At 32.3% G+C, this 27,350-nt stretch overlaps 1 protein-coding gene across 5 annotated transcripts; it reads left to right on the top strand.

The window, feature by feature from the left end:
- Positions 1–2,207: 2,207 nt before the first annotated feature.
- Positions 2,208–26,004, top strand: LOC142233131 (uncharacterized). Of its 5 annotated transcripts, none has more exons than XM_075303929.1 (3): positions 2,208–2,326; positions 2,882–3,588; positions 22,150–26,004. In XM_075303929.1, the coding sequence occupies exons 2-3, from the start codon at positions 3,216–3,218 to the stop codon at positions 23,751–23,753; spliced, it is 1,977 nt and encodes a 658-aa protein (XP_075160044.1). In that variant the 5' UTR covers positions 2,208–2,326; positions 2,882–3,215; the 3' UTR covers positions 23,754–26,004. The 5 variants fall into 5 exon arrangements, with proteins under 5 accessions (XP_075160044.1, XP_075160045.1, XP_075160042.1 ...); XM_075303930.1 differs by having other exon boundaries at positions 2,211–2,308; XM_075303927.1 differs by having other exon boundaries at positions 2,214–2,432.
- Positions 26,005–27,350: the final 1,346 nt, after the last annotated feature.

Here is a 27,350-nt window from a genome sequence, read left to right on the forward strand (position 1 = left end):
ATCTTTTCTCCGGTTAACTTTAACTAAAAAAATTTCGGCATGTGTAATATATAGGCAAGATGACAGACAGATATGTCCATAGTATGGTTTAAAAATTCGTTAGATAACGGAGCACTAACAGAGCTTCATGAAAATGGTGGTTAGTGTTTTTAGTTTGATTAAAATGTTTCAAATAACTATTTAATTAAAAATTTTCCATAACTTTAGTCTTCCGAGTTTGATTAAAATGTAAATTATATCAATTAATATTTTAAATAAAAATTTAAAGTGTTCAACCATCGATTTAATTAACATAATATTTCTATTTTGATTAAAAAGTTAATTGTATCAATTAATGTATTAATTGAAAAAATTTTCAACTTCAACTTATCAATTGGAAATATTTTAGCGCTATTTTTTCTGTGTAGGAAGGATAAATTGACGCCTTTTGTATTTGCTTTTAAAGAACAATTTCGGTGTCCGAAGAAAACTTAATTTTAGTAAAATTTTAATTCAGTGTATAGAGAATTATTTATTTAATTATCGTGGAGATGAAACACGACATTTTCTAAGTCTTGCTCATAAGAAATAAACTATGTGTTTTTTACAACTCTTAATTTATGTTTAGTTTGTAGAACAAACATTGAGTACATTGATGTTCCAGAATTGAGGTTGGTAAAACGAAAAAAAAATTTGGCAACACTTGTCTCTCCCGCCATCCAAAGACATTCATGTATCCAATACAGCGTTGCCATAACGAAATTTTATTTATGACCAAATTTTTTCCAAAATCGGACCAAAATTCCCTGCAGCGGACCAAATTTCCAATTTCGGATAAAAATGCCTTAAAACGTATTTTATTGTTATAAATAGTGCTTTTATTAAAAAAGTAAAGTAAACCAGAAAGGGTATAATTTAGCGGTTGACATAGTAATCAAAACGTCGACTTTTCAACGTTTTTAAAATTTGGGAAAATAGACTTTTTGAAAAGGTCGAAAGACCACGACAGTCACGCATTTGGTTTATATTGCTTTTGCCTCATGAAGTCCATATCGGTCCATATTCTTATATACTCTTAGCTCAATCCTAATATTCCACTTCTTGTGCACATTCGAGTATTGGGGTTAAAATTGGGGGTAAAAAAATATAAAACCTGACCCAAGACCTAAAACGAGAAATTTTCATTCGATTTTCTGCGATTGAAATGGTATCTAATCCCACACTGAAAAAAAGCATTCACGGTTCCAAAGATTTTGTCTTTGTCCTTGTCGACTACAAGGGAAAATTATTTTATGTTTCAAATAAACAACGACTTTAAAATAAAATGTTAAAATATATATTTTTAAACGCTTTTTAGTTTTGTACTCAAGATGCAAAAAGCCAACAATACTATAGACAATTTCATTAATTTTGCAGATTTTTAGAAGTATTAATAGAAGTATTAAAGCCAAGTTTACTTAAGTAAAACGAAACTTTCGTTCATGTTAGGATACCTAATTTTAAGTCGAATCGTTTAACTATAAAGACAAAACGACTTCATTGAAAAGTTTAGCGACTTTTGGACAAGGAAACAACTTTATAACAGAGAAATGAGTCTCCTATGCTAAGCAAAATTCGCATTCGTATTTAATAACACGAAATATTCGGTCTCACGACAATATTTTTTTCAGTGCATAGATACCATTGAATATGTGATAAAAATTTTAAATACTAGAAAAAAAATTATAAATTTATGAAAATGGACCAAATTCCGTTTGGTCCGACCATCGGACCAAAATTAAAAATTAGAAATCTTTTGGACCAATTTTGGTCCGATCGGACCAAAATGGCAACGCTGATCCAATATATATTTGTTGCTTTTTGGTAGCTGTGGGGAAAATATAACAAGTCAAGAAGAGAGTGAGAAACGGCAAGAGAAAGAGAGTAAATTTCAAATAGGTCTCCATTGTGGAGATGAATTTGGTGAGAATGACTTGTTGCGCTTGGCGTGCTCGTTTGATATTCACTGAACGAAATAACATGAGCGAGAGAGAAAGAGAACGTATGAGAGCTATGGTGGTCATCGCCTTGTTGATGATATGCTCTTGAGGTGAGCTTATACATTTTTTGTTATAGCACTCATGGTTGTACTCCTTGTTTTTGTTGTTATTGCTGCCTGTGTTTGATTTTTGTTTCTCATTAATAGCTGGCAAGACACAACAACTTCGATTTTTAGTTAATTCTGAGATCTCGCGCGGAGTAGAAGTGTTTTTTCTTTCAGTCTTATAGTGATTATCGCTGAGGCATTTTTCTGTTCAGTCATCCATTTGGCAATGCCTTTACTCACAATGTGCTGCTACTGCTTGTGGTGATCAACGTCTCGCATACATTTTGTCTTGTTATTTTTTTTCTTTTGTGTGATTTATAAAAAAAAAATATTTTGCTTTGCTGGCTGTGTGTGTGCGTTTGTGTGAGTGAGTATGATTGCGTGCCTTCATAAAGGCCTCTTACAATCTGAGTAACTGAGTATAAACCAAGAAATAAGGCAAATACCTATCAACAAAGACTAAAAGGGGAAGGGGATGGAAAGAATAAAAGTTGCGACGATGATCATCATTTGTTGCTCCATTGGAATTTTGTAGTTCGGCGTATTTCTCAAAGCTGCCGCTGCCATTACATTCAACATATTGATGCCGTTTAAAGTGAATGAGTGAATGTGTGTGCCCTGTTTGTGAAAATTGATTGTAGAGCTTTATTGACAATAGCTACACTTACAACAACAAATCATTCAAGTTTTTCGCAAATCTCATAGTGTAAAAAAGTATCCAAACGATTTTAGATTTTTTGTGAGTGGCCGGTCTGTTGTTAGTGTCGGTTTTTATTGTTATTGTTGTTTTATTTATTATTCTGTTTACCATCGTAGATTAACGAATGGAGATGACAACGTAAACTATACCATAATGAGGTAGTAGATATTGAGATGATAGTGTAACAAACTGTTGACATTTAAAGAACGACAAGCTAAAAGAGATACGAGAAAAACGTGCTTAAAAAAGAACCAACAACGAAAAACGTAAACACGTGTGATAAGAAACAGATATGAGATGATCTAAAACCTCCATTAAAATTACAAACTGAAACAAAAGAAGCAAATTAAAAAAACTAATTGGAAAAAACCGAATACAACACAAGAAGAAAACAAAACAATACAAATGAAATAAACAAGAAAACAAAACATTGCTACAGCTAAACAAGAAATGCCGCCGAAAAAAGACTCAAACGCCCACATTATTAACAATAACAACAACAGCACCAGTCCTACAATCACCGTTTCATCATTTGCTACAAACCCTGTTGAGTCTTCTGTTAACAGCGCAGTCACCAATAGTTCTGCTGCTTCTGCACCTACATCATCGTCGTCATCCACATCTAACGGCATATCTGTTGTATCTGTAGTCATGCCCGACGCCGCTGCTGAACAACGCACGATTGCATTTCAGTCGAATGCAAAATTATGTCGTTTGGTACGGAAATGTCCCTGGATGTATGATCGTACCCACCACAATTATGCCAAGAAGCATATTTTGGATAAATCATGGTGTAAAATTGCTCGCGAGTGCAATGATTCGGGTAAGTACGAAACTAGAAAAAAAGAGGTGCCATATGGTGGAAATATCTAGAGGGATTTTTAAGAAGAACCACCTGCAGAATGGTATCACCATTTGAAAACATCAGTAGTATGTTAAAGAACTCATTCGGGATTGAATTTTATAAATCCCGGGATGCCGGGATTTTTAGGTTTTTTTCGGCCAGGCCGAATCTTATGTACCCTCCACCATGGGTTGCGTAGAAACTTCTAGGAAAGACTATTATCCACAATCGAATTACTTTGGTTGTGGTTTCTTAAATCGTTTTCTAAATTCGGTCCAAATGGACCGATATGGCCCATTTGCAATACCATCCGACCTACATCAATAACAACTACTTGTGCCAAGTTTCAAGTCGATAGCTTGTTTCGTTCGGAAGTTAGCGTGATTTCAACAGACGGAGGGACATGCTCAGATCGACTCAGAATTTCACCACTACCCAAAATATGTATATTTCGATGTGTTACAAACGGAATGACAATGTTAATGTACCCCCATCCTATGGTGGAGGATATAAAAACAGAAGATTATGACAAAAATAATCCCGGGATTAAAAATAAAAAATCCCGGGTGACAGCCCTAGTCGGGTATGAAATGTAAGGGTAGTTTACACTAAATGAAGACTACAATATAATAATCTTAAAAAGACACGAACTTATCAAATTGGGATTGATTTTTTGCGATCCCTAAAAATACCGGGATTAATCCTGTCCCGAAAATATTGGAACTTCGGTATATCGAGAACGACATCCCTAGCCAGTGCTGGTGATTTTCCCAAATTGTAGTTTTACATGAATTGAGGATTTGATGGGGAATTTGCAAATGTTTAGCTTAATTAGGATTTACATGATACAAATTGGCAAGAGAAAAATGAAGAAATAATCTCTTTAAAAAAATAAGTAATAATTTAGAAAAATATTTGTCATACCTGTTTGCGGGCTGCAATAACATCAAGATTTCGAAACACTAAACCAGAAGAAAATCGGTGATCGTCTTCCAAGTGCACGTGAACAGAAAATGGGAGTCCGATCACTACGTATTTATGAACGAACATTTTCTTATAATTACTCAAGTAATAAAATTAGGTGGTAGATTAATACGATGGTAAACCATTTTCAATATTTCTATATTTATGGAATATATTGTCGAAATCAGTGATGAACATTGGAGACTGGGCAACACTTGGGGTCGAGTCCTCACGAAATGATTTCACAATTGTAAAAAAACATGTCTTAGCCAAGCTGAATAAACTTAAATTTTAGTGCTATTATATGCCGTGAAAAAAAGGAGCAATGTTTTATTTCTTACCGATGCGCTTTTTTTGATTATGTAGCAATAAAACGAATTTCATGTATTGTACGGAACCGATATCTAAAAATTCCCAAATCACCAACTCAAGAATTTCATCCCAATCCACGAAAAATATCCCCAATTCGGGGAAAATCCCCTAACTGGCAACACTGCCCAGCCGTACGGGTTCGTCCATTTGTCCTCTTCAAGCATATCACACAAAATCTATTGTGCTTATCAGTAGAATGGTATGGACAGGAAAGCGTCCTGATTTGGTACAAGAGCTGGAAAATACTGGAAACACAGACCATGAGCACTTACAGCACAGAAAAAATATCACCAAAATTTTCCCACTTAAAAAGTTGATTGAAGTTGAAAACGTTTTCAATTAAAAAAATTATTGGTACTATTAACCTTTTAAGCAAACTAGAAACATTAAGTCAATTAATTCAATGATTCAATGAAATTTTTAAAATTTTCAATTAAAAAAATAATTGTTACAATTAACAATTTTTTTTAACAATTTTTGAATCAAAATAAAAAGGATTAAAAATAGTTATAGAAATTGATTGAAATATAGTATAGTGATTAAAAATAGTTTCGTTTTTTTATTAAAAAATAATTGAATTTGCAATCAAAATCAAATAAAAATTTAATTAAATCAATTAAAAAATTAATTGAAATTTGCTAATAAAATCAATTAATTTTTTAATCAAGTATTTTTTATTTGATGCCCAATTAAAACTGGGATAGCTGATGGCCTTAGCAGCCAATGCTACTTTTCCCTTTTCTTTTTTATCATACATTTACTGTATGATTAAAATAAACAATAAATAAATAAATAAAACTGTTGTTGATACTATCATTTACGTGATTGACACCATTTCAATTAAAAAATTGGATCAATTAATTTTGTGATTCAATCATAAAAATTTGTTTTTGTGTGAATCAGGTATAATGAAATAATAATCTGGCAGAGCGTTTCCACAACAAAATTTTATTTTGTACAAAAATTTTACACAAATGCGACAAAACTTTCCACTAGTGGACCAATATTTAAATTCTAAAGAAAAAAATGTGGAAAAATCGAAGTTGGACGATTTTTTGACGACGTAAATCGAAACAACATAAAATGAGGCGACGTAAATCGAGGGATTTCTGTACAGAAATTATTAATGATGATGAAATCTCAGTTGATGGTAGATATGTCCATCGAGATTGAATATTATAAATCCCGGAATTTCAAAATATTGAGTCCCGGGATTTTTCGCGATCCCGAATTTTTCGAAGGAAAACAAAACTAAATTAAAAAAGAAAAAAAACAATTTTATATTGCTAACGTACTCATCAAAAGACTTTGAGGATTTTCTTTATGATACGTATATTTTCGAACACTTGTGTTAATTATTTTGTACTTCATCGTTTTAAGTAATTTTTTTTTAAATATCTGGCCATTCAAAGATTGATCAGATAAACGCAATCTTAACTACACTCCATTTGGTCCTACCATCTCATCAGTCATCAAAAGGATCTGGCAACCCTGTCTGTAATTATCCATTATTGCGTATTTTAGTGGCGAGCAGCACTCGCGTAATACGATGATAATATGTAAAATATTCAGCTTGTTGTTAAGGTGTGTATTCATATGAACGTAGTATACATATCTGGTATCACCTCTTTACCCTGCAGAAATATCACGATCACAGTGGCAATAATTCCACTTACTGGCTTTGTAAGGCCTGTTGCTTATTCTTCTCTCTGTTTGTTTCCTTAGTCCATAGTCTCATTTTTCTTCATTCCAATAAGCAGTGGTATATTTTTGTTATATTCTTCTATACCCCAGTCATAGTGTTGCTGACGACTTCTTTGACTACGTTTTATTTTGTACAATTTTCTTTTTGTTTTTAATCCATCTCTTCTCTTTTTCATTGCTTGGTATAGTTCGCTTGTTTGTACGTCCCATATACTGAGTCTCATACGATGTGATAATGAATCATTACATGACTGAAAACTTCGGCTGTTAGATAGAAATAAAAAATAAGAGAATTTTGTGAGAGCTAAACAAGTTTAAAATTTGAGAGAATGCGAGAGTAGATACTCTGGTGTTGTTGCATGTGACGACATTTAAGATAGGTGCTACTATAACCCATGCATTATCATAATGGATGGTCCCCATTGTTGTTGTTAACAAGACAGTCTTTTCGAAGTGGTTCTCTTAAATGGAATCTCTTAAAAATTCGTAAGAATTTTCTATGTATGTATGCATGTATATATGCATGTATGTATCTAGAAGTCGAGATCTGCGCAACAATTGTTTGCTGTAAATACTTTACTTTAAGGTATAACTTCAGGAACTAATCTAAGATTGGTTGATATAAGGGAATTTAAGCTTGTGTCCATGGATTTACTTGATATTCGATTTTGAACCGACTTTGCCAGGAATGTGCATTCGATTGATTTTGACATCTACTTGAAAGAAACTCGGCGTAGTCCTAATTTTTAAAATATCAACTAATTGGGAAAAAACTACTTTCTTAAAGATCATAACATTTTAGATGGTTACCGTGCTCGGTGCATCCCTATCAAAATCGATTTTTTATCGAACATAAACTCCATATGGAGTACTTACAAATTAGAAGTCAATTTTAAGCTATCTTGTCAACGGCAATTATTACCACAACCCAGTCTTTATTAGTAGGCAATTCATGGTGGATAATACATAAGATTCGGCCTAGCCAAAATTTCGGTCGTATATAACTCCTACCTTCATTCCAATATGTAATGGTGGTATAGGTTTTTATTACTACACTCTTTTGTGTTGTCGTTTATTCTCCATACGTCTTTTTTTCCAACTGCTTTCTTTTTCTTATTCTTTTATTTCATATCATGCACTGTTAGTGGGTATAGTTTGTTTATTTGTTTGTCCGTCTGCTACAATATCAAGTCTATCGGACGATGTGATAATGAGTCATTACATGGATGCTAAATGTGTCTATGAGATACATAGAAATAAGAGTGTTCTAAGAGAGTCAAACAAGGAAGTGATGCCAACTCCCGGAAGGCAAAAAGCACCAAAACTGTATTATAAATTCTAACATACCACCTCCCACCACAAAAACTACTAACTACTAAAATTCAATGCTCTACTAAAAAAAAACACTTCCTAAGATGTGTTTTAGATGCATTTGTAATCTTATCTTATGAAATTATGAACCTCTATTCCAGTGTATACCTTGATCACTTTGAATGCTTTCATCCAATTCATTATTATATTTATTTCAGTTATGAGTACTTTTGCTAATTACAAACGTTTTTAATTACATCTTTATCAAGTTCAGAAATTCGGAACTCGTTGCTAAACATTTCCCAGCAAAAATTCCTATTACCGGGTATGAGTAGAAGTATGCCTGCGCCAAATTGGTTCTAAACAATACCCTAAATACCAATATAGATTAAAAAAAAAAGAATCTATACCACCTTATTAACAATCAACCCTACATTTGGCAATGTAGTTGAGTTTAAGCTTTTGAAAGTCTAATCCGAATTTTGGTATGAAAAGATATCGTCAAACTTAATACTGATCAAATTGAAAAAAGCACTAAATGAAAATGCCAGAAAGCACCAAGTTGGTGAGAGAGACTCATTTCTCGGATATAAAGTTTGTTTCCTAGTCTAAAAGTTGGAGATATTTTTAACACTTTATTTTAAGTCGTTTCTTACTTGAAACATAAAACAATTTTCACTTGTAGTCGAGTCTTAATTTGGAAATTTAAGTAGTGGTTCAGACGTTTTTAATGGACATTAATATCACATGAAGAAAACAGCTGGAATAATTAATAAAATTTGTTTCCTAGAATCAAGTACGCAAAACTCAAATTTACAAGTGTATTGTAAGGTAAATGTGTCCTTACTTCAGTTCTCCGCTTCTTTGGCTCAGAATCAATACTAAAATCATTATTGTACAGACAAAATCTTTGGAACCAACCATCAATGTTTTTTTTCAGTGTGGGATTAGATACCATTTCAATCACAGAAAATCGAATGAAAATTTCGTGTTTTAGGTCTTGGGCCAGGTTTTACATCTTTTTGGACAATTTTAGCCCTATACTCGAATGTGCGCAAAAATTAGAATAGTAGGATTGAGCTATATAAGAATATGGGACCGCATGAAATTATTACAGAAAATTGGATGAAAATTCGAAAAACTATTATAATCTCTCTAGAAGTAAAATCGTGACTGTTGTTGTCTTTAACCATCTCTAAGTCGAAAGTTTAAGTCAACTTTTTGTAATATTGAATTTCGACTTTTGATGCCAACTAAAATTGACTTTAAAATTCGACCTTTTTAAATTGTCTATTTTTTCAAATTTTCAAAAAAGTTGAAAAGTCGATGTTTTGATTCCTAGGTTAGGTTAGGTGGCAGCCCGATTCATCAGGCCGACTTAGGCTATTCAGTCCATTGTGATACCACAGTGGTCAACTTCTCTCTTATCACTGAGTGCTGCTCGATTCCATGTTAAACTCAATGACAAGTGATCTCCTTTTTATAGCCGAGTCCAAACGGCGTTCCACATTGCAGTGAAACCACTTAGAGAAGTTTTGAAACCCTCAGAAATGTGAGGTGGGATAATCCACCGTTGAAAAACTTTTTGGTGTTCGGTCGAAGCAGGAATCGAACCAACGACCTTTTGTGTACAAGGCGGGCATGCTAACCATTGCACCACGGTGGCTCCCAACCATGACAACCATGATTCTTATAACAACCGCTAAATCATATCATGCCTTTCTGGTTTACTTAACTTGTTTAATAAAAGCACTATGTACAATAATAAAATACTATTTTCTTCGAAATTGGAAATTTGGTCCGCTATAGGGAATTTTGGTCCGATTTTGGAAAAAAATTGGTCCAAAATAAATTTTCGTTGTGGCAACGCTGAATTTGAAATCAAAAAGCACTAAATTTGGTGCTAAAAGCACCAAATTGGCATCACTGAAACAAGGTGTAGATTTGAGAGCGAGAGAGGTTGAGAGTGCGAGAACACATACTTGTTTTGTTGCCCATACGACATTTGAGATTGATGGTATACATACCTCAAACCACACTACCATCCATAATGGTAGTGTTTTTTGATGGTTGCCTTTAGATGGTTTATTTGACTCTCTTAAAGACATCTCTTACACATTTATCATTCGCAGCGTTGCCAGAATTGTTTCACCAAAAACCGCTAGATTTGTCCAAAAAACTAGCCAAAAAAAGCTAAATAATGTTAAAAAATAGCTAGAAAAAAGCTAAATTTTTTTGTATCAAAAGTCACATTTTTGATTGAAATTTAACAAACTTAAAGGCTTTATTTCACTTAAAATGCATATTATTTTAATTGTATTCATTTTATTTCCATTTCTGTGAGACTGTAAGAAAATCTATGTCATATTAGCTCTGTTTGCGTACTCGATACATTTTGATTACTATCACAAATTTTTACTGGAAGTCCTTCATTTATGTTTCCTAAAACTTTTTTCCCGGTAAACTTGCAATTATCAGCTGGTTAATCACCAATGTCACATAGAATTGCATTAGAAAATATCAATATATTTCGTTTTAACTGAATTAATGATAAATTTGTGAACGTGTACACTTCTCCTAATATTACTCAAGAGAATAAAACCCTTTCTAACTGTCTTGCAAGTTTATACTGAATAACTTTTATTCGAAAATTTCCCATACAAACCTATTGTCCAATTTTCGTAAATGTAAATCCATTCCATTAATAAATAGCAGATTTGTTTTGATCCTATCACTACGAATTTTTTATTGCATTTTTTTGATGTTAAAAAAACAATACCAAATTCAAAACTTTATTTCCTTAATTATTTCTATGTTCGGTTCCAAAGATTTTGTACACTAATGATTTTGGTATTGATTCAGAGTCAAATTTGAATTTATTCGTTTTTTCAGCTTTTTCTTCATGAGCTACCACAGTGCTAACGACAACTTAAATTTCCAATTTCAGACTCGACTTTAAGTAGAAATTATTCTGTGTATACGTTTTTAAAATAAAATGTTGAAAAACCTCTTCTTTTTTTGAACGGTATTTTGGTTTGTGGTCAAGATACAAAAACTCCACAAATTTAAAGACTATTTAATTAATTTTAAGAATTTTTTAGAATTGACCCTAGCCTTCTTTCATGAAAAGATACCCATTTTTAAGTTCACTTAACTATAAGGACAAAACGATTTTATCGGCTTTTGGACAAGGAAAACAGTTTTATAACATATAAGAGAAATTCACAAATGCTATTATAACCAAAATTCGCGTTCGTATTTTAAAGACATGAAATCTATGGCCTCATGACAATATTTTTTCAGTGTACAAAGCAATTCACATCTACTATTTTAATTTAGTAATATCATAATAACTTTAGAATACGTATTAAAATAACATAAAAAGGATAAACGAGTCAAATGCTATTATTCCTAATAATTTACTGACAGTTTATATAAGGAATTTGTATGGTAATAGTAGATTTAAAGTTTACGATAACTTTTATGAAGACGAGGAAAAAACTTTAAAACGAGGTGTATTTGCTGCAAAAATGCCCGCATAATGGCTTGAATAATAATTAAGGCTTCAATTGAGCTTTGAAATATGCGGAAAACCTTATTCTGGCAGCAAGACTTAGATAAAAACGAAGTTTTATCCATACTTCAATAGGAACATGTCGAAAATAAAAAAGCCAAAAATAGCTAAAAGGGTCATGAAAAAAAGCCAGAAAAAAAGCTAAAAGCTAAATGCATTTTTTCCCCGCTAAACGTCTTCAAAAAAAGCCAAATCTAGCGGGAAAAAAGCTAAATTGGCAACGCTGATCATTCGTTTATGGCTGATGATTCTTTTCTTCTCAGTATGGAGTATATGTGTAGGTATTTTTGTAGATCTATTATATACATATTACTTATATATACAGACGTATATACATACTATTTATGTGCTCACGTCTCTGCTGATAATAATTGTTATAAAAGGTATTCCTCTTCTATGATTATATAACGATGATAGGATAGAAATTTCGCCTGGTTTTTAATAACTAAATTTTTAAGTCGCAATTCGCTTTCCAATCATATGGGTTTCATGAGATTGAAGATATTCTCAGTTGGCCGAATAACATAGGGACCATCGCAACCGTACTTGAATACACAGAAAAAAAATGCCACATAAACTTTTCCAGTTAATATTTTAATTGAATTTTCTTATTGATACTATCATTTTTGGGATTGAAGAAATTTCAATTGAAAATTAAATAATCCCGTGTTTGACATGTACATGGTCGTCGAAATCAGATACATAAAATAACATGGTAGCGGCAAACATGTTCAATGTGTAAAAAACACATTTTGCCCTTAAAACATGTTTGGAGTTACCACATTCCTTCTCTGGGTGTAATTTCAAACGACTTGTCAGTTTACTGTTTGGTAGATTGGTAGAAATCTTGATGTTTTGGTAGATTTTGCAAAATATTACTCCCCAACTCGGAGGTAATTCTTTTCTATAGAAATAAAATTGTAGATAAACAATTTTGAGAAAATTTTCAATAGATATAAAATATTGACAAAATTGTCTATAGAAATAAAATATTGACAAAATTTTCTATAGAAATAAAATTTTGACAACATTTTCTATAGAAATAAAATTTTGACAACATCTATAGAAATAAAATTTTGACATTTTCTATAGAAATAAAACTTTGACAAAATTTTCTATAGAAATACAATTTTGACAACATTTTTTAAAATGTTGACATAATTGTCCAAAGAAACAAAATTATCTATAGAAATAAAATTTTGACAATATTTTCTGTAAAAATTAAATTTTGACAAAAGTTTCTATAGAAATAAAATTTTCTATAGAAGTAAAATTTTCTTCAAATTTTGGTTGATTATTTTTTGGCACAAGTGGCAACCGTGCTTGTCATTCTGTTTCACGGTTAAAAGAATGTCTTTTGTCATTGTCCCCAAAAAAGTAGTGAAAATGTTTTTTTTGATCCGGAAGTGGTGCAAAATTGGCGCAGAAACGACAAATTTAACATGGGCTTGTCATAGGACGGATGTCCACCATTTCAACAGACGTTGCACTGAATTTGCATCACTTCTTAAGGTGTGATCCGAATGTTTTGGATGTGAATTTAAAAAATTTTATGATATTTTGCCAAATGAATAATTTTTGTAATATTTTATGATTTTTAAACCATTCTGACGTTTGTCTGAAACGTTTGACCTTAAATATTTTCAAAAATTCACAATATTTCTTTCGCCTTTTTTCGACAAAATTTGAATAAATTGTACTATTTTAATAATTCTTTCTCCGTTTTTAACCTATTTGGAACAAAATTTAAAAATATGAAAAAAACGAGTAATAAAAAATTGAGTTAAAAGAACTCCCTGTGTAGTTAAAATAAAGAAATTTTTTTGGGATGCAATTTTTGAAAGTGGTTTTAAAGTTGTTCCTTTAGAAGAACTTCCAAAATTTTTTGCTGCACGGATGAAAAAGGCTGTTTTTCATATGTTTGGCTATAAACATTATATGTTTGGAACACAAATTTTTAAACACAATATTTTTGAGTGCAAGCATATAATGTTCATAAACTAGCATAACATGTTTGGGACATATATGTTAATATGTTAGAACATATTATGTTTGGGACATAAAATGTTTGTAAATATAATATGCTTGGATGCAAACATATATTAATTTAGAAATAGCCTATAAACATATATGTGTTTAGTAGCTTGGAGCTCTATTTAACAGGGAGCGATATTGAATTAAGTTGATGGTTATTGCTTGTTATTACAAAATTAACATTTTATTTTTCCTTGGGCAATTGATCAGCTACTTCTTTGATCCTTACAAACTGTGTGGTCCGCTGTTCGAATCCCCGTCCGGCAAAAGGTAAAATTAAAATAAAAAAAATCATACAATTGAATAATTTCTTCTACAATGTTTGTATTACAGAAATAGGTGCTAAGAACTAAAAAATCTCGTGGAAGTGAGAAAGATGTGGGGGAATATACAATTGGGCAGAAACAACATTTTGAGCATTCAGGTCGAAAACCTATGTTGTTAGCACCTATATTACCTGTTTATTTTCATAATTCGTTATGATTGTAAATATATAAACAAATAAATAAAATTTTGAGCACAATATTGTTTGGGAGAATTTTTTTTAAGCATATAATATTTTTGGGTGCAAAATGCTTCCAAACATATTATATGTTCACATAATAACGTATTGTTTTTTGGAAGACAACATTATTGAATTTGGATGCAAAAATACAAAATGTTTGGAACTTAGAGTACCCAAACATATATTGTTTAGACTAATATGCTTTCAAACATATTATATATTGGAAGAGATCAAACATATAAATGTTTGGGCAATACCCAAAAATATATATGCTTGAAGCAAAATATGTTTGGGAGTATATGTTACAGAAGCGATTTTTTGTGAGCGTGTGGGTAGGCATAGGAAACATTAAGAAGAGACACTTTCTCTTACACATAATTTTTTTCCTGCTTGAATCACGAAATTAATTGATCCATTTAATTTTTTAATCGAAATGTCTTCAATCACTAAAATGATCATCCGGGGATCTGGTCTTTTAGATCAGTCCTTATACGCTATTTGGCGGTTTAAAGTCAATATTTAAATGTTGGACAAATAAATGTCGCAAAAAAGAATAAAGAAGGTTGACGTTTCGACGCTCGTGTTCCATGGAGTTTGTGGCTGAGTGTGCTAATGGCTTCTGTTATGGTGCCAACAACCCCTGGTGGGAGCGAAAAAGTTTTTCATTTTGTAAAAATTAGATAATTAGAATATAAAAGTAAAAATATTTATAAAAATAAAAAGTGAAATTGGTAAAAAAATTGTTTTCTAGTTTTTTTTTTTAAATTTCTACATTCAAATGAACTTCCAAGTCAAAACTAAAGCAATGCAAAGGATCCAGAAACGAAGTACTTCCGTCTTATGACAAGCAGTGTTACCGTTGGAAATTTTGAAAAAGTCGCATATTCAAAAAAGGCGCACAAAAAAGTCGCTTACATTTGTGGGGTCTTTTTTTACAAAAAAAAAAATAAAAAACAACACAAAAACAATAAAGGAACAGTCCGTTAACATAAAAAGATATATTACACTCATAGAAAAAAGTCTGCTGTTATATTTTTGTACTTCAGGGCCTAATGAACAACAGTTTATAAAATTTTTAGGTTATAAAATTTTCCCCAAAGCATATTTAAGAACCAAAAGTAGTTTTTGATATTTTGCCAAATGAATAATTTTTGTAATATTTTATGATTTTTAAAGCATTCTGACGTTTGTCTGAAACGTTTGACCTTAAATATTTTCAAAAATTCACAATATTTCTTTCGCTTTTTTTTCGACAAAATTTGAATAAATTGTACTATTTTATTACTTCTTTCTCCGTTTTTAACCTATTTGGAACAAAATTTAAAAATATCAAAAAAAGCGAGTAATAAAAAATTGAATTAAAAGAACTCCCTGTATAGTTAAAATAAAGAAAATTTTTGAGATGCAATTTTTGAAAGTGGTTTTAAAGTTGTTCCTTTAGAAGAACTTACAAAATTTTTTGCTGGGTAGGCATAGGAATCATTAAGAAGAGACACTTTCTCTTACACATAATTTTTTTCCTGCTTGAATCACGAAATTTATTGATCCATTTAATTTTTTAATCGAAATGTCTTCAATCACTAAAATGATCATCCGGGGATCTGGTCTTTTAGATCAGTCTTAATACGCTATTTGGCGGTTTAAAGTCAATATTTAAATGTTGGACAAATAAATGTCGCAAAAAAGAATAAAGAAGGTTGACGTTTCGACGCTCGTGTTCCATGGAGTTTGTGGCTGAGTGTGCTAATGGCTTCTGTTATGGTGCCAACAACCCCTGGTGGGAGCGAAAAAGTTTTTCATTTTGTAATGATTAGATAATTAGAATATAAAAGTAAAAATATTTATAAAAATAAAAAGTGAAATTGGTAAAAAAATTGTTTTCTAGTTTTTTAAATTTCTACATTCAAATGAACTTCCAAGTCAAAACTAAAGCAATGCAAAGGATCCAGAAACGAAGTACTTCCGTCTTATGACGAGCAGTGTTACCGTTGGAAATTTTGAAAAAGTCGCATATTCAAAAAAGGCGCACAAAAAAGTCGCATATTCAAAAAAAAGGCGCACAAAAAAGTCGCTTACATTTGTGGAGTCTTTTTTTACAAAAAAAAAAAAAATAAAAAACAACACAAAAACAATAAAGGAACAGTCCGTTAACATAAAAAGATATATTACACTCATAGAAAAAAGTCTGCTGTTATATTTTTGTACTTCAGGGCCTAATGAACAACAGTTTATAAAATTTTTAGGTTATAAAATTTTCCCCAAAACATATTTAAGAACCAAAAGTAGTTTTTGGTATATTTTTACACTGCAATATACTTCCAAACTCCTAAATAGGATCAGCAAACATTTTGTTTGCTGTTATGTCTCAATTGGATAAATATTCAGATTTTTGGTCAAATACTATAGATGTTCATAAAATATTGTTTTTATTATGTTAGGATAGCTCCTAAGTTGACATTTTTATTTGTTTAATTGTGCTTAAAAAATAGCAGGAAATGTTTGCTATTTCAGCAAACAGTGACTGCTGTCCCTTTTTCAGCAGACTTTCTGCTGTTTTAGCAGACTTTTCTGCTGTCCTTACTAACAAATTTATTTAGGTGTACGGCTTTCGAAAAAAATCCACGTTTTGGCTTTTTAAAAATTTAGAAAAAAAAAACTTTCGAATTTTATGATTGTTATGATTCTATGAACTACAGAGATGTTTAGATAAACAATGATAAAAAAACAAACATGATATAACGATATTAAAAACTATAAATGTTTCCGTTTCGATCTTCTAATTTTGAAAAAGATTTTTATAATACCTCATTCACATTATACTTCCAAAATCCACTTTACCCAGATTTCAAATGTCATTTGTATTATAAAGAAGGGATTTCAAATCTACTTTTAGTATATTTTGAGTCAAATGTGTATGACATTCCCCTTTTAATTAAGAGTTCACTTCGAATATTTTTTCACCATGATTAGGGCTAACACGAAATTCGATTAGTCGATTTGGACTGACATCAAAAATCGATTAATCGTTATAATTCGATTTTCAAACGAATCAAATTTCGATAGTCGGATTAGACCTATGGTTGATGATTACAATTCTGTTCCTATTTACAACAATTTCCTAAAATGCAAATTTTACAAAACAAATTTTCCAGAATTTTAATCGGATATAAGGAATTTTGAATAAGTCATTTCAAATTTAATTTGATGAATGCGATCAATAAGAATTAATAGCTTAAATAAACAAATAAATATATTTAGAAAATTTTATGTTCACTGTTGATTTTAAGTTTGATAGTCACTGGCAAAATGAAACCTAGTGTTTCTCGAACAATTTATCTAACCCAATTGCAATAACAGTATGGAACGTATTTAGATATAGTTGATGCATAGGAGTGGGGTTATCATAACCTAGAGTGCAATATTATGTTTGCATTACTTATGGAAAATTTCAAGTTAATGAATGAATTATTTTTGGTTTCAGCGGCGTATATACTGTTGATAAAGAGTTAAAAAAAACCGAGTATATTATACCCAACAAAATATAAATGAACATTTTCGATACCATCTCAAATCTTTCAAATTTGTCAGGTGCCATATATAAAGGTTTATTTTCCCATATACACATATTTAAATCTGAACCAAAAAAATGTTTTAGACTTCTCTAGGCTATTAGATCTGGGAATATTTAAATCTAAAGCCATTTTTATGGAATATCGCAAAAGTACATTTATGATTTATCGCACTGTAGATATGTATATATGAAAATTTGTGTCATTTGAACAAGTTTCGAGTGGTGATTTTATAAGACCAAATGTGGGTATTTTAGCTATATTTGCCCAAATCAGAGAAACATGTATATATATAGGCACTTTGTTCAATCTGAGCCGAGTTTGACCAAATTTGGCTATGAATTTTCACCCACACTCATTCAATATCAAGTTGCTGTATAAACTTTTCAAAATCATCGGTCAGAATGTATGAATGAAATGTAAATTTGATTGTAAGGCTATGGTCACACTAGGCAAATATTTGACCAAAATAAGTGTCAAACATTTTTCCAGAACCATTTTCCAAATATCTGAATACAGGCATTTTTTTTAAATACTCCTACCACGATGTTATATATCCAATACGAGCTTAAAATGTTAGCTGGTTTGGCTGTGGCGATGGATTCTTTTTTGATTTCTGTAAAAAATTGCTCAGTGTGACAATAGCATAAGGTTTGGTTGTATAACAAGGATTTAGTGTTAGACGCCGCCGACAGAAAAGGATCGGCTTCATTCTCTGGTGGCAAGCATAGTTAAAAAGTTAAATCTACTCCCTGTGGAAAATTTCACGTAAATCGAAGTAAAACTAGGGCCTCTATGGTCATATGAGTATACATCGTTCATGAAAGTGAATCAAAACACATGTGGTGTCAAACGGAGAACAGGCGGTGTCAATCTGACAACGATAAAACTACACCATGCGTTGTCGAAATAACAACCAGCGTTCACGATCTGAAAACGTTATGGTTACGAATTTATAAACAAAATTAAAAAAAGATTTTCGCTACCGTGACTCGAACCTGTGTTTTCTGCACCATACGCGTTAATAGTCGCCTTAGCACATTGCACCACCGAGGGAGTTGCCATAATAATGTCTAACGATTATTTTAAAACTTTTCATGGCCAAATAAAAACGAATGCCGTTCATGAAATCGAGAACACCCGTGGACGAAATTGAGAACATTTCGTTTTGATTTTTTGTGAACGTTTCCGTTTCATTTTATCACCATCCGTTCACGACTATGGAGCGTAATTTTTTCTATTAGTGTAGATGTTCATAAAATATTGTTTTTATTATGTTAGGATAGCTCCTAAGTTGACATTTTTATTTGTTTTAGCCAAAATAAAACAAGTTTCTGTTTAATCGTTCTTAAAAAATAGCAGGAAATGTTTGCTATTTCAGCAAACAGTGACTGTTGTCCCTATTTCAGCAGACTTTCTGCTGTTTTAGCAGACTTTTCTGCTGTCCCTACTAACAAATTTCTTTCTTTAATGAAAAGTAAATACATTTCATTAAATTTATAATTTTTATATTTATGTTTTTGCATTGTAGAAAAAATCATTTGACAACAGAAGATCATCTAACAGTGGTTGAAATGGTATGCAATAAAGCAACGATTGAACAAACCAGAACACCACGTAGGTTAGGTGTCCATTGTGATGTCATACGTAATGAACTTCTCTCTTATTAATGAGTGCTGACCAGACTTATTCTAAAACATGTAAGGAAAGTCTAAAGTCGGGCGGGGCCGACTATATTATACCCTGCACTTTGTAGATCTAAATTTTCGATACCATATCACATCCGCCAAATGTGTTGGGGGCTATATATAAAGGTTTGTCCCAAATACATACATTTAAATATCACTCGATCTGGACAGAATTTGATAGACTTCTACAAAATCTATAGACTCAAAATTTAAGTCGGCTAATGCACTAGGGTGGAACACAATGTTAGTAAAAAAATATGGGAAACATTTAAATCTGAAGCAATTTTAAGGAAACTTCGCAAAAGTTTATTTATGATTTATCGGTCGATATATATGTATTAGAAATTTTTGGAAAATTAGAGTCATTTTTACAAATTTCGACTAAGCAGTGGCGATTTTACAAGGAAAATGTTGGTATGTTGGCGATTTTACAAGGAAAATGTTGGACCATTTTTGTCGAAATCAGAAAAACATATATATGAGAGCTATATCTAAATCTGAACCGATTTCAACCAAATTTGGCACGCATAGTTACAATACTAATTCTACTCCCTGTGCAAAATTTCAACTAAATCGGAGTTAAAAATTGGCCTCTGTGGTCATATGAGTGTAAATCGGGCGAAAGCTATATATGAGGGCTATATCTAAATCTGAACCGATTTCAACCAAATTTGGCACAAATAGTTACAATACTAATTCTACTCCCTGTGCTAAATTTCAATTAAATCGGAGTAAACGATTGGCCACTGCGGTCATATGAGTGTAAATCGGGTGAACGATATATATGGGAGCTATATCTAAAGGTGAGTATTAAGTTCGAGTTTAGCCGCTAATTTTCACTAAAGTGAAAACTAAGTCAGTAAAAAAAGTCGTAAAATTATACATATTTGTTGCAGATTTCATTATAACTTTTATGTTTTTGTTGTTTTTCGATCTTTATTTTCAAATAAAAGTCTTCTGTTTTTTCGAGCTTGAGATCGGTATATATTTATGTATTATTTTCTTTCAATATTTCGCAATTTCTTTGAATTGCTTCTTCAGGAAATATGTATATCGTCTACAATAACTAAATAAGAATAAGTGTTTAGTTATTGTAGACGATATACATATTTCCTGAAGAAGCAATTCAAAGAAATCGTGAAATATTGAAAGAAACTAATACATAAATATATACCGATCTCAAGCTCGAAAAAACAGAAGACTTTTATTTCATTATAACTTTATGGGGAATGTCCCAAAGTAAATTTGCACAAAGTTTGTATTCATTAAAATGGATTATTAAAGAAAAGTAATCGTGAAAAAATGACGATTTTAGCGACTCTGGCTTCTGGGTCCATATAAGTCCATATCGGGCGAAAGCTATATATGGGAGCTATATCTAAATCTGAACCGATTTCTTCCAAAATCAATAGGGTTCTATTCTGAGCCAGAACACATACTTGTGCCAAATTTGAAGTCGATTGGGTTAAAACTGCGACCTAGACTTTAATTACAAAAATGTGTTCACGGACAGACGGACATCGCCGTCTGTCTGCTCAGGAGCCCACCCTGAGCATTTTTGCCAAAGACACCATGTGTCTATCTCGTCTCCTTCTGGGTGTTGCAAACATATGCACTAACTTATAATACCCTGTTCCACAGTGTGGAGCAGGGTATAATTATTTTGAATTAGAGAACAATTTATCTTTGGAATCCTAAAACTCATCGAAATTACCAAATACTTTAGAGTTATTGTGAATTATCATTTAAAATTATTATATGTATGTAGGTTTCGTGGTAGGCTTAAACACCTACAAACTTTGTATTGCCTTTTATATGTCAAACGGTGAGCATATTTGAATAAACCCACAAAACCCACAAATTGTAACTCTCGATTTTTTATTTCCACTTCTCGGTTTTGCTACTGTCATAATTTCTCATTTATCGAGAAATTATGACAATTGATTAACATCCACAACTCTCCTATTGTTAAGATAACCTCCTGCTGCTCCTCTAGCCCACATCATACAGTCCACAAAATTTACTTTGGTGTCCACTCATTTCTGTAACCAGCATCAATGTCGCCAATTCCCCTTTACTCAATTTTTTAAACACTACAAATTTGAAATTAAATAATATTTACAAGATTTGAAAGTAATGTTGGCAAAAAAACTGTAAAAATATTCCTATTCTCTACTTAAATCAAATTGTTTATTTGTAAATAAAAACATTGTTTAATGTGCACTGTATTTTTTAAGAAACAACCACTATAAAAAAAAATAAAAGTATGCAGATGGTCTTTTTTACCATTTTGCATATTACATATTTTTTTTTGAGGAATCGGTGATCTTGTGCAAAAAAAACTGTAAAAATATTTTACAGTTTTTTTAACTGGCTTAGTCTTCCGAGTTTGATTAAAAAGTTAATTGTCTCAATTAATGCACTAATTCAAAATGTTTAAATTTTTCAATCATTGACTTAATGTTTCTAGTTTGATTAATAAGTTTGTATCAATTATTGTTTTAATTCAAAAAGTGTTCAGCTTCAATCAAATGTTTAATTGGAAATAATTCTGTATTTGCTCAATGACAATGGACTTTCCTTTTTATAGCCGAGTTCGAACGGCGTTGCACATTGTGGTGATTCCTTCATAAATTTCACCAGCATTACTTAGAGGGGATAATGCGCCACTGGATTGAACTCATGCAAGGCGGGTATGCTATCAATGCACCATAGAGGGTCTACCAAAGGTCTTGGAGCGATAATTTTGATTCCCTAGATAAATTTTACAATACCAATTAATTCTATGAATACTATCTAATGTCCCATTTTTCTTTTCAGTTGCTTCCTGTAAGGAACGTTGGCGTAATATACGGGCTGCCTTTGCCCGTTCCATTAACATCTATAAAACACACAGTGGTCCAAATCGTGTTAAACCCTATTATCTACACAAAGAACTATCGTTCTTGGTCAAACCAATGATGGAAGGTCGTGATAAAAACGATGACATTCAAGAGATATCGGAAATTTCTGCAAAAGACGAATATACCGAAGGTGAAGAAGAGGAAGATGATGATGCCGAGCAAGACGAAGATGATGATGATCAACAGGCAATGGTGGGAGAGGAAGAGGATGATTTGCCCGATGATACTGCCGAAATAAAATCAGCATTTGAGGCTCTTAATCCGGACATCAGCATACACACAGAGCCCCGATACCACAAGCTGATAACACAGAAGAATAACAGCCATGATTTTGATGCTATGAGTTCGGGTATATTTGAACCCCATACTGAATTCTCTACCAGTGATGCTGAACATGATTTCCATGATACACGCTACGATGATACTATGTCACAGACAACGGACATCGATCGTCGTATTTCGAATCATAACAGCAATACCAACAATACCGCTATCACCGGAACTACTATCAAACGTCCTATGCTCTTCGATACGGAAGGTTATGATGCAAAACGTTTTAAATTAAGCCAGATACCGGCATCCGCCACTGAACCAGATATACGTTTCCTAGAGGCCCTTCTACCCGATATGGCCTTAATGAATACACGTCAGAAGATCATTTTCAAACGGAAAATCTATCAAACCTTGGAAGAGGTATTTGAAAATTCCAATGATTTCCCCCACAATGGTGCCGCGGATATGCATAAAATCAATCACATTCAACACCATATGAGCAACACTACACCAATGATACATTCCAATGCGGGTAATCTAAATCACAATCTAAATTCGACCACAACCACAACAACTATGCCTGGCGGAGCCCAAGTAAAACAGACCGTGCTCACGGTGAACTCTTCTACGGCACGTAATTTGATCAATAATATTGCCAATTTGAATGAAACCGAATTGCAAAAGGTCAATGGATTCCTACAGACAACTTTGCGGGGTGTTAATAGCACTAACAATAGTAGCAGTACACTGGGAAATATAACGACCAGTGGCACAACTACACGTCTAAGCAATGGGGCTACTGCCACAGTAATACCTGTGAGTAGTGCTGCGGCCCGTTTGCTACAGTCCACACCGAAAATTACCATCACAAAGGTGACATGTCCCCCTCCAGCTTCATTGCGTAATTTGGCCTTGAATAAACCACCATCGCCCAGTACTGGTACCGTCTCAACAACCATACATCATACACCGGGACCGGTAATAACATCGAATGTTCATTCAACAACATCTTCGAATATCGGAAATCATCAAACGCCTACCATAAGTAATAATAACAACAACAATAATAATAATAGCAACAACAATACTAGCAGTGCCACAACTACCACCACTACAAACAATAACAATAACGGTAGCAGCAGCAACAACAACAACAACAATAATAATAGTAGTGGCAACAATTCACCCTGGAATCAACTTTTACCCATAGCTATTAAGGATGAGATAGAAGATGTGGATATCGATTGACCCGAGGAGAATATCGAGGCTGTTAAACCCAGTCTTGAGGGACAATATGGTCGGATCCGTGTTAAGAAACTGCTATGAGAAGTAATGTCCAAAGGGGATTTTTGTTTTAGGGTGTTTTTCTTTTCTTTTTTTTATATAAACTTAAGTTAAACTTAAGCTTTAAGAAGTTTAGTTAAGAACACAAAAATCTCGAAAGGATACAGGTTTACAATATAAATTTACTTAATTTTTTTTTTTAAATCTTTTTGCAAATGCAAAAATAAGCCCATGATTATAAACCTAAACCCCATATTAGCTTTAATCGTTCATATTAATTTTAGATGTTATGTTAAGTTTTTTTTCTATTCTTATAAAAATCTTTGAACATAATTTATAAAATATAGGATGGCAAAGGCAAGATTGAGTGCAATTTTTTTCTGAACAAATGAACTTCTATATATCCTAAACCACCATGCTAGTGGTAGGAAATTATTAGTGTCGGGCACTATATAGTGTGGGGGGAGCTAGATATTCTGAAATTGATGAATCGATTTTTTGTAAAAAAATTGAACTGTTCATGAGCTCATAATACCTCATTCCCATCACACTTTAACAAGATTTCCACTTTCATTTGCCTTATAAAAGGGGGATTTCAAACCCACTTTTGATAGACTTCGAGCCTAATGTGAATGGGCTATAAGTTGACTAACTCACTTCTTGACATAATATAAGAAACAACTTCGGTATTCTCATTTAGTGAAAAATAGAGAATGTCAGCATCAGATTTAAAAACTTTTCGAAAAAGTTGTCTTTTGGACTTTTCGCGACCTTTCGATTTTTCTCTAAATTTGGAAAAGCCAAATATTTTAAAATTTGGAAGAGTCGATTTTTCGACTTTTCAAATTTCGTAAGAGACGACTATTTACTATTTATGATATTGAAAAGTCTATTTTTGTCATACGATTTTACGGCATTTAAAACACGCGACATTTGAAAGAGCGTTTTTGCCAGTGGTATTGTTCCAATTTTTCGTCCAAATAATCCTCCAGTATTGAGTTATAGGACAGCGAAAAGAAAAGTGGATTTTTTTAAAATTTTAATTTAAAAAAAATCGTCAAGTTTTGATGATGAGACTTTCCAGTTTTTGGTGAATTTTCAGATTTCCTTGAGGGAATCACATTCTGAGGGAATGTAGCGTTGGCGTAATACTTCATTGGCACAAATAATCCTCCAGTATTGAGTAACAGGATATAACAAAAGAATTAGAAATTTTGTCATTTAAATTTTTAAAAATTTTAAAAAGTCGACTTTCGAATATTCGATATTTTTAAAAGTATACTTTAGGACTTTTTCAAAATTGAAAAACATCAATTTGTCGTCTTTTTTAAAAATATGAAAAAGTAGACTTTTGACCTTATTGAAAAGTCAATTGTCCAATTTAAATACAAATTCGAATTCAAAGTTGGATTCACAGATTCTCACTAGCTAACATTTCCTCAAAAAGTCGACTTTTCAAAATTAGGAAATGTAGCGTTGGCGCAATACATCGATGGTCAAATTATGCTCCAGTATTGAGTAACAGACAGCGATATGTGCAAATGTTGACGTTTCTTTCTTCTTTTTAATTTGAAAAATACGACTTCCAAATATTCTATATTTTCAAAAGTGGACTTTTTGAGATTTTCACAAATTAAAACCCGCTGATTTGTCATCTCTTGAAAATGTCGACATTTGAGGTTTTTGGTTATTTAAAAGTCGACTATTAAAAAGTGACATTCCACTTTTTGGTAAATTTTCAACATGAAAAGAGCTACGATTTTGTTCACTATTACAAGTAGATTTTCGTCTCTTTTTTGGCAAAAAGTCGATTTCGATTGTAACCTAAACTAATGTTCTTTTAGGGTTAGTTCTCCTTAATTAGAAGTTCATTTTGAATTTGAACTTCGAGGGTATCTCAATTTTTCGTCATAAGATAAATAAATTCTAAATTACGATTCCGAATATGTTCCGTTCTAGCCATCTATATGTTTCTTAAATTCTTTTTATATGATATCCCTATTTTGCATGAGTAAGCAAATGTCCTGTTGTTTTCGCAAATAAAAAACTTGTAAATTTGTGAATGTATTTTATTTTAATAATAAACTTATTTTTAACAGTATCTTTATAAATTTATATGTGAATATTAAGCTATGATTGTTAAAATGTTCAGCCTTTTCGAATGCACAATTCGATAAAAAAAATTTATAATAAACTTTTATGTAAAGACATTGAACATTTTTAGAGAGTATTGACAAATTTTATTTAATGTATGTGACACACATTTTAGGTTATAATGCGTCTTTTACATACCTACTGTATGTATTAAGGTTGAAGTTCTTCGATATAAAGCTATTTTATCCGAAGGAAGTTTGTATACATATTTGTAAAAAAAAAACAATAAATAAACTTAGGTGCCCGTTTTAGAAATTCTGCATTGTTCCAATATACACGCATATCTTTGATTAAATTGAAAAGAATTTTTTCCACAGGTTGTAGTGGGAATTTACGCCACTCCTTTGTTCGTTTTTTGAGTAAAAATCTGCTTTTTACAAATGTAATTTATGCATTTTCATAGTCTTAAAAATACTAAATTGCGGATTAACAGGTTGGCTGATAAGTCCCCTGTCTGACACATAGATGGCGTCGCTAGTATTAAATGCATATTATTTTTATATAGTACCAACCTTCAAATGATTCGTGTCAAAATTTGACGTCTGTAAGTCAATTAGTTTGTGAGATAGAGCGTCTTTTGTGAAGCAACTTTTGTTATTGTGAAAAAAATAGAAAAAAAGAATTTCGTGTTTTGATAAAATACTGTTTTCTGAAGGGGAAAAATACGGTGGAAGCAAAAACTTGGCTTAATAATGAGTTTCCGGACTCTGCCCCAGGAAAATCAACAATAATTGAATGGTATGCAAAATTCAAGCGTGGTGAAATGAGCATGGAGGACGGTGAACGCAGTGGACGCCCAAAAGAGGTGGTTACCGACGAAAACATCAAAAAAATCCACAAAATGATTTCGAATGACCGTAAAATGAAGTTGATCGAGATAGCAGAGGCCTTAAAGATATCAAAGGAACGTGTTGGTCATAGCATTCATCAATATTTAGATATGAGGAAGCTCTGTGCAAAATGGGTGCCGCGCGAAGCGTGGAAAGACTCAAAAGTCCGCTGGCAAAGTAATGGCCTCTGTTTTTTGGGATGCACATGGAATAATTTTTATCGATTATCTTGAGAAGGGAAAAACCATCAACAATGACTATTATATGGCGTTATTGGAGCGTTTGAAGGTCGAAATCGCGGCAAAACAGCCCCATATGAAGAAGAAAAAAGTGTTGTTCCACCACGACAACGCACCGTGCCACAAGTCATTGAAAACGATGGCAAAAAATCATGAATTGGGCTGCGAATTGCTTCCCCACCCACCGTATTCTCCAGATCTGGCCCCTAGCGACTTTTTCTTGTACTCAGACCTCAAAAGGATGCTCGCAGGGAAAAAATTTGGCTGCAATGAAGTGGTGAGGCCTATTTTGAGGCAAAACCGAAGGAGTACTACCAAAATGGTATCAAAAAATTGGA

This window comes from Haematobia irritans, chromosome 4 (assembly GCF_050003625.1).
Source record: "Haematobia irritans isolate KBUSLIRL chromosome 4, ASM5000362v1, whole genome shotgun sequence".
Lineage (NCBI taxonomy): Eukaryota > Metazoa > Arthropoda > Insecta > Diptera > Muscidae > Haematobia > Haematobia irritans.

Coding starts and splice junctions, on each gene's coding strand:
- LOC142233131 (XM_075303929.1), top strand. CDS start 3,216: ATGCCGCCGAAAAAAGACTCAAACGCCCACATTATTAACAATAACAAC. Junction 3,589..22,149: donor TCGCGAGTGCAATGATTCGG/GTAAGTACGAAA, acceptor TTTTCTTTTCAG/TTGCTTCCTGTAAGGAACGT.